This window comes from Orbicella franksi, chromosome 5 (assembly GCF_964199315.1).
Source record: "Orbicella franksi chromosome 5, jaOrbFran1.1, whole genome shotgun sequence".
Taxonomy (NCBI): domain Eukaryota; kingdom Metazoa; phylum Cnidaria; class Anthozoa; order Scleractinia; family Merulinidae; genus Orbicella; species Orbicella franksi.
The window spans coordinates 32530878-32538797 of NC_138149.1; the positions used below are offsets into that span (position 1 = coordinate 32530878).

General features: G+C 36.9%; 1 protein-coding gene across 1 annotated transcript; it reads right to left on the reverse strand.

The window, feature by feature from the left end:
• Positions 1-617: 617 nt before the first annotated feature.
• LOC145488298 (uncharacterized) lies at positions 618-4946 on the reverse strand. Its single transcript, XM_081467134.1, has 3 exons — positions 4178-4946; positions 1890-2117; positions 618-1581 (listed from the first exon to the last, which is right to left on the reverse strand). The coding sequence occupies exons 1-3, from the start codon at positions 4242-4244 to the stop codon at positions 1178-1180; spliced, it is 699 nt and encodes a 232-aa protein (XP_081323260.1). The 5' UTR covers positions 4245-4946; the 3' UTR covers positions 618-1177.
• Positions 4947-7920: the final 2974 nt, after the last annotated feature.

Below are 7920 nucleotides of genomic sequence, written 5' to 3' on the forward strand. Positions count from 1 at the left end.
ATTTGGAGACCATATGACGGTCTTCACTGTTAAATTTTCGCAAGTTTATTAAAGCAAAAATGTGGCAACTTCTTATGACCTACTGCTCGGCGCATGCGTGGCGCATTCTGGATTTCTAATTTTTTTTAAGGTTCCGTCTGAATCTTTCAAAATCTTAGCCATCCTTGTTCCTTTCAGGTGCCCCCGCACGTTTTTTGTTTTTTTTTTTTCTATTTCTAAACTGGTATTTGAGTTTTCCTCCGTATTACGCGTCTGATGTTATCGGAAATTCCTTCGTGGCTCCCTTAGGCCCCGTCTTCACTACTCCAGAGAACTTTGAAAACGGAGGGTTTAGTCTGAAAACGCATCAAATGTTTCCCGTCCACACTACGCGGGAGGAATTTAAAAACGCAACAGCCACCGGTCATATTTGGATTTGTCAGTTTGCGGGAAAACTCGGGCAGGAAAATATTGATCCCGGGATTAATCGCATAATTATCGTGAAGCCATCGTTTTCGAAAAGCTCCGCCAGTTTCAAGTTTTTCATCCACACGGACATAAAAGCCGGCGTTTTCAAATTCCTCCGGTTTGAAGCCTTCGTTTCCGTGACGGATTAGTGTGGACGGTAGACCTGTGGACGCTCCCTTGTAAATGCCAAGAATCTTTGCAGGAAGCTCATGGTCAATTAATTTTGGAAACATTTCTGCAAGCATGCATGACAGCAAAACATCGTTCAAACTGTGTTTGTAAAAGAAGCATTTTTTTTATTTTGTCTTCGTTCCAAGCCTACTTCAGTTTATTAAAATTACAATTTTGTGACATAAATTTGACTGTTTATATTCAAATATATTTATAGCGTCCTTATTCCGCAATTCTTATATAACTGTATCATTGTCTTATAAACTCCTGTTCTTAGGCCATCTAACTTGGTTCTTGTCTTACTGGTAACTGGAACCCGTAATTTATATCTGCACTTTTCATAATATAAATACTATGTTCTCAATTCGGCGCTATAAACCGATAAATAAGAATTGAAGTGATGACTTACTCCTATCAATCTGACTCTTCGACGTCTTTAGACATGGCGTCTTATTTTCCATGTTTTTATTTCTCTCTTTTTTTTTTATTTTAGTAATTGTTTTGCTATAGCCGCATAGATATAATTTTCAAAACTTGAACCCAGGCCTCCCTGTTCGTTTCACACGCTGTGGGGACTGGAAAGTAACCCGCGGTAATCAGGACAATTTCTGTTGATGCCGACTTCTGTACTGCAGACTTTTGAAGCATTCGATTCCACTGAATGTCCCACTAATAACCCGCACCCCTTCAACTCTCGTACTTTTTGGAATAACTTATCACTTGGCGACTTGGTTTTAACACCGTTTTCCATCTTCGTGATTCTCATCTTCTCGTAGCGTGACATTTTGTAACACATTCCTAATGATAGGAAGACCACCGTCAGAATCAACACACTAGGCGCAACAACGCTGGCCACTCGCATCGCAGGCATCGACAATGTACACTCGGTGCCGTTTTCGTCAACTTTTGGCGCATGCTCTGTAGCATGTACTTGAGTTCTTTGCTGATGTGTTTTGATGGCCTCTGGGATAGAAGAAAAAACATAACACCATGCATTAAGTATTGAGGGTTATTTATTGACTCTTTATGCATATTCCAGGTTCGGAGTTATTCAGGAGTTAAAAAATAAGGACTTTTTTTATCTATTTGGAATAATTTTGGGAAAAATGAATTTTTAGAATGCCTCTAGGTTTAAAGGTCCACGAAGTGGAATAAGCCCAGGGCTTATAAGAAGTCTTATGGTATTTTCTTCCGTCAAATGTCAACTCCGTATTTTAAAAGAATATAATAGTGGATTCAGACTGGTGCAATTTTTATCGAGCTATACTTACTTCTTAACATGTTAGGCATATTACACAGCTCCCTATCACAGCATATCATTGGAGAAGACTCCAAACACACGTCACTTGAATTCAGCGCCTCACTGCAACCGTATATAACGCTGGTCGAAACTTTCCCATCGGCACTTGCTTTTCTTAATAGTTTGGTGAAACACCGCTGACTTGATTTACAAACAGCTTGTGGGCACGACGGAGTGTTGCAGAAACATAATATGCGAGCTAATGAAGTGAAATAACAAAATATGTCACAGTCAAGAGCAAATTTACTTTACGAACAGTCGCTCGACCAATGGTTTAGCGGTGTCCTAAAAATTAAACTTACTTATTTACTTAAATTCCAGCAGCAGTGAGTATAACAAAAAGAAAAAAGACAAATCAAGATACTAGTTACTTTTACTTCAATGGAAAAATTCCTTTTCTTAACATTTTTTTATCCTGGGACGTAAAATATGCCTACGAATTGTTGCCCAACATATGCGCAGTCTCTTTAAGTTCTTTCGTGACTAATTTAGATTGTAATCTAATTCAATTTTGAAGACTCCCAAATACAAGCAGTTCGCGAATGTGTAGTTTTCATTTTCTTTGTTTTCAATTCTGTCACTGATCCAGCCGTTTTGCCTTTATGTATTTCTTTCCTTCTTATAAGAATGTATATTTTTCCTGCTCAGGCTGAATATTCATAGTTTTCTTCCGACTTAAGGCTGAAAATATAGTTCTTGTGTACATTCTTAGATTACTGAGCATAATACTTGTATTTTAGTTAAATAAAACGGATGTGACCAATTTAACTATCGAAAAAAAACTGTATGTTGCACGTATTGTGTAACATTGTGCACCATGCTTTTTAATGGTAAAACTGATAAACAGTTCATTTAAAACAAAAAATACGCGATTTTATTGTATGTAAAAAAATACCCTTGAGTTTAACAAAATTTCAGCCTTGTTCTAAATTTAGCCTCAATATTGTTATAAAAAAGATTCTTGTAAAACAAAGAGTATTTTTTTGCAAGCTGCAGAAAGTCGTGGTTGTTGCGGAAATTAAATGCACTGGAAAGAAAGCTGACCAACTGAAGTACAATCAAAATGGCAGCTTCAACTAACATTATCAATGAAGGACTTCAAAGCAGTAATAAAAGTGTTTATTTTTGTATTAATGTTAATGAAAATGCACGTGCACAGCATGGTGAAATACTTATAAAAAACGATATAAAAATAACAAATATTAGTTAAGATAAACGCTAAAAGGTTTTCTGACCCTCTAGAATTATAAATGGCACTTATAAAAACGTGAAAGGCTTCTGCAGGGGAGCTATTAAATGGAAAAACAAATCCCATTTCTGTCGGGTTGCTTTCATGAGAGCAGAATTTGAGCTGGCAGCTGTCCGTCTGCATCGCTCTCTCTGGCCTTTATCTGAATACTTTTTTTCTAACAGACAAAACAGAATTTAACATGGGAACACAGAAATTTAATATTTTTGCTAACCGATAGTAATGTTAAGTCGCCATTGTGCATTAGGAGGTAGGGAAAATGTCACGGCATCGATCCTTCTTTGTTTGTTGTAGTATTTTTGGCGGTATCACGGGTCATTGTTGACTCTGGCAGTCACGAAAAAGTGGTTACCATAGCTTAAATGAAACTATCAGCAATTCAGATTGGTCAGTAGCCATTGATGGCAAGGTTCAGAACATTAATTTTACAGGCTTTTTCTACACTACTGGTCAGGTTTTGAAAAACTGACGAACTACTTGCACTCAGAATTGTTTCATTTAACCAATGAATATGCGGGTTCTGATAAAAGAAAAGCGGCAACTGTTTAAATACTATTTAACAGTGCATCTTTTAAGCATTCAACAGGCTTGGCCGTGTGAAAGAGTGACCACAAACTCCCATCTCTTACAGGCTGACAGAATAAGTATAAAGAAAAGGGCTCGGTTGTTGGTATTCATAATTCGAGAGGTGCACTCTTCACTTCAAAAACTCATAATCTTGTTTTGATTATATTCCTTGTAATTCCGCTCAGTTAACTGGGCTAAACAAACAGAAATTCTAAACAGACCGCTTGATTAAAAATAAACTGTATATGTTATATATCGGCTTAGTCATAGAGTCAGAAGCCCCTGGGAAAACTATTACTCGGTCACCGCAAAGTCAGTTAAGGAAAGCGAAATTGTACTGAATATCAGTATTAACTATTTGAATATTTCATTTGAGTGTAAAAACCTCTTTATGACACTCTTCCCAGCTAGGTGAGAAAATTTGCAGTTAATTGTTCACTAACCTGTCACACTGGGGAGCATTATTATCGGCAGCCAAAAGATTCTACAGTTGAACCCTCGTGCCCGCATTCTTCAGTTCCAACAATAACACACGACCGCAAACAATACTTCCTTCTCTGCGCTGCGCTGGGAAAATTCTAGAACGTGTGAAACGTGATCACAGTTTTGAATTACGTAAATGCGAGATTATAGAACTCCTCAATGATTGGGTCAGGATGGCTGTGTCTGTCGGCGAACGAATTTCAAGCTCTGTTTCAGAAAGGATACGACGCAAGTTGGAAAAATAGCAGGAACGTGCCTGAAACCGAACAACCAAAGCTGCAGCGAGGAACCTAAAGTGCCTCCAGTTTCTGTAGGTAGCACTGTTGTTATGGTTTGTATGCAGCCCACGTGATAATTTAACCCAAACTCCAACAAAGTGTTAAGATGACGAAACGTGTTTTTGTCGCTCTGAGTCAGCCCGCCCGGCGCCTTTTGCAAAGAGACATTTAATAGAGGAAGGATAATCAATTTTTCTTTCAGGAAAAAGGTAAATATTAAACCTTTTCCACGAATACAGAGTAGCTTGTGGAGCTGGCGTCAAGCAGGGAGTACCTAGAGGTGGTTGAAAATTATATTACTTCCTTTGGACGATAATTTAATTTTCTTTGAAGTCGTTTCGTCGAGCTACTTTACTAATAGCCCACTGACGAAATAGCGGTTGTAATTTCGAAGAAAGTCGACGGGTTTTCATGTATATTTTAGCATTAATACACATGCCAGCCCTTTCAGTCAGCGAGTTGTTGCTGTGCGAGTGCCCACGCACTTGTAAAAATTCCCATTGGAAATATTATATTCATGTTTTAATTTTCCAAATAAAAACAGCATTTTAAAAACGACTGCTCAAGGAGTGATCTTCAAACGTACGCGGTAAAAGGGAAAAAAGGCAGTTATTTGACGAGTTTTATTTATTCTTTTTATCTTCAACAAAGGGCGCCGGTGTCGCCTGCTTGCTGCCTCAACTGACATACGCGTGTGATTTAGGTGGGAAAATTGTCTCCTTGGCGCCAATTATAGTGACAGCGCTCGCGGCTACAAGGAAAGCACTGAAATTAGCCAAAAGAGTCTGTTGAGCGTGCCAGCTTGACCAATGACTGAGATATTCAGATGAATGATTTTTTTTTATCAAAACACCGAGAGAACCTAATTGGTCATTAAAAAAATGCCACGTGACAAGGTTTGTTTACAATTTCGAATATATAACATCCGAGAAAGGTTTAATTGTTGTTCGTTGTCCGTTCCAACTTCTACCTTTCTAGAAGTTCTTCGATGGTTTTTAAATGGATATTTTTGTCATTGAAATTGTAACATTTTAAACATTTTGAAGACCTGTTTATGTTTACTTAATAATACCTTTAAAAGCTATATTTCTTAACGAATACTTCCGATTTAATTTTTGTATAATCCCCGTCTGAAATACGGTTGCCCGGAAATGTTGTAATGCACTTTTTTCAGAGACACCTTGCCTAACTACTTAAAATCAAGCTTCCTTAACAAAAAGCAAATGATATTTTTGTACCTTGGATCTCATATTTTGTATTCAAATGAACGAGAATAACTTTGCGCAGATTTAAGCAGGCGAAGCTTTTTTCAAAACTTAGATATTGTCCAGTTTGGCATGATGAATGAAACAGAGAAAACAGTGCAAATGTGGCGAATTTTCACCAATGTGTCATTAACTTCGATCTTTCGCGACCCACTTCGCTGACTAATGAATTCAGTTCAAAATTGGCACACTGCAAAGCTCAGTTTCCTAAGCGGTGTTAGAATCATTATTTATCTCTCTAAACTTCAGTACTGACTAAAAAATGATTTTAGAGCTAAAGTTGCCCCGAAAACAAGGGAAATAATGACCTTCTCATATCAGTATTGTTTTTGGGTCAAGTTGGTTCCAAACAAACAAAAGATATTATTTAAATCTTAGCAGGTTTTCAAACCGCAGTTAAATATTCACCGTCTTTTGCAGTGTTTGTTACCAATCAAGTTATTATCAAGCAACACTTACATGAAAACCTCAAACTAGTAGCTAGTAATTGAAATTGACTTAAAATTTCCGAAGCCCACGCTGTAATTAGTCATGACCAGGCTTAGTAACTGAGATGAATTCAAATAATATTTTAAGTAGGACTAAATATGGAAAAGTCAGTGTAATATCTGATGAGGTTCGAGAACTCGGGACTCAAAATATGAAAGAATTTAGAATCTCTGTGATGCCGACGAAATAAATACAATAAAGCGGCATTGATCGAGCTGTCTGATAAAATAAATCGTAATAAAATAAACCATCAAAGTGTTGGTATTCCATCTGATCACATGTGTGGGATGAAAAACAACTGAGTTAGGAACTTTTTTAAGATATTTGCCTCTTTGAGTCAAGGTACATGGAAACAAGCAAAGAGATTCTAACCACCAGTCGTAACATCGTTCCTCTCAGCGTACCGAGTCCCCAGAATCCTTTGTGCTCTGTACGCCATTGTTTATCGACATTAGCTACTTAATATTTCACATTACAATATATAATATAATATTCAATATCCTTTCTTCCTTTTTTATACAGGGTAATTAAAACCTAAGCCAACATCAGTTTAAGACATCACACGGAAATATCTACGGGCATTTAAAAATAGGGAAGAATCCAAATTAGATACGAAGTTTTCCAGTTAATTCGTAATTGTTACAACTAGGAAACATAATATTTACACGTACTGAGTTGCGACATGCATGGAAGTGGTAAACAAAAAAGATTTTAATGCCGGGTATATCAACTCTATTAATCTTCCCGGGCCGCAAAATTTACGATTCCGATTGGTTATCAGCAGGCCCTATTTCAAAGCGTTCATTGGACAGTAATCACATTATGCCTGTCATTTACGCGCATCGGACAACTGCACTTCATTAGGTTCCTTTCTTCATGGAACTCGAAAAACACTGACTCGACTGTTGTGTTTTAATTTAGAAAAACCCAAACTTTTTATGGTACTTGTGCTCTAACTATCATTGCGATTAGTTGGTAACAGCACTTCATGTAGTCAACATGCTTTTATACTCGTGCTTGACTAACGTAGTTATCTCCAAGCCACCCACCCCCTTCCCCCATGAGACGGTATTTGTACTTGTCAACGTTTTCTTTAAAAAAATGCTCCCGACCTCCCCCAGAGTTGGCGCTCGTTCTTACAATCTGAGTTTGTTTATTATTGTTAGTATATGCTTTCAGTACGACCTAGAGTCCTCTTAGCTACTAAAAGCGCACAAAAAAAGATCAGTTTAAAGTCGATCGATTTATTTACAATTTCATTTATTAATTAACAGAGCATAATTTTTTTATTAATGTGATTATTACAATTATTATTAATATTATTATTATTTTGTAATATCGTTTATGATTTTTTTTTCTTTGTTATATAATCGCAGTGAAAATTGAATAATTTAAATTAAATAAATAAAATTATGATTTATGTCGCGGGGTAACATGATAGAATCCAAAAACTTAGTACTCCGATAGTCCCTTTACACTTATCTGAAATATCACCTCTAGAACCCTGGCGTGGACTGGACTCTAGAGAAAATTGACAGCACTGAGAACAGCTTGACCATTTCGATTTTCGTTTCTGTCGGCCCTTTATAATACATCGAGAAAAAGTCAAAAGAAATAATCGGTATTTGGTTTGAGTTTTCTTTCATTAGAACTGCCTGTGGTTAAGTTATT

Excerpts from the sequence above, each read along its gene's own strand:
- LOC145488298 (XM_081467134.1), bottom strand. The coding sequence starts at position 4,244 with ATGCGGGCACGAGGGTTCAACTGTAGAATCTTTTGGCTGCCGATAATA. Across the intron at positions 2,118-4,177 it reads AATGCTCCCCAGTGTGACAG|CTCGCATATTATGTTTCTGC; the intron begins GTTAGTGAACAA and ends TCACTTCATTAG. Across the intron at positions 1,582-1,889 it reads TATGCCTAACATGTTAAGAA|AGGCCATCAAAACACATCAG; the intron begins GTAAGTATAGCT and ends CTTCTATCCCAG.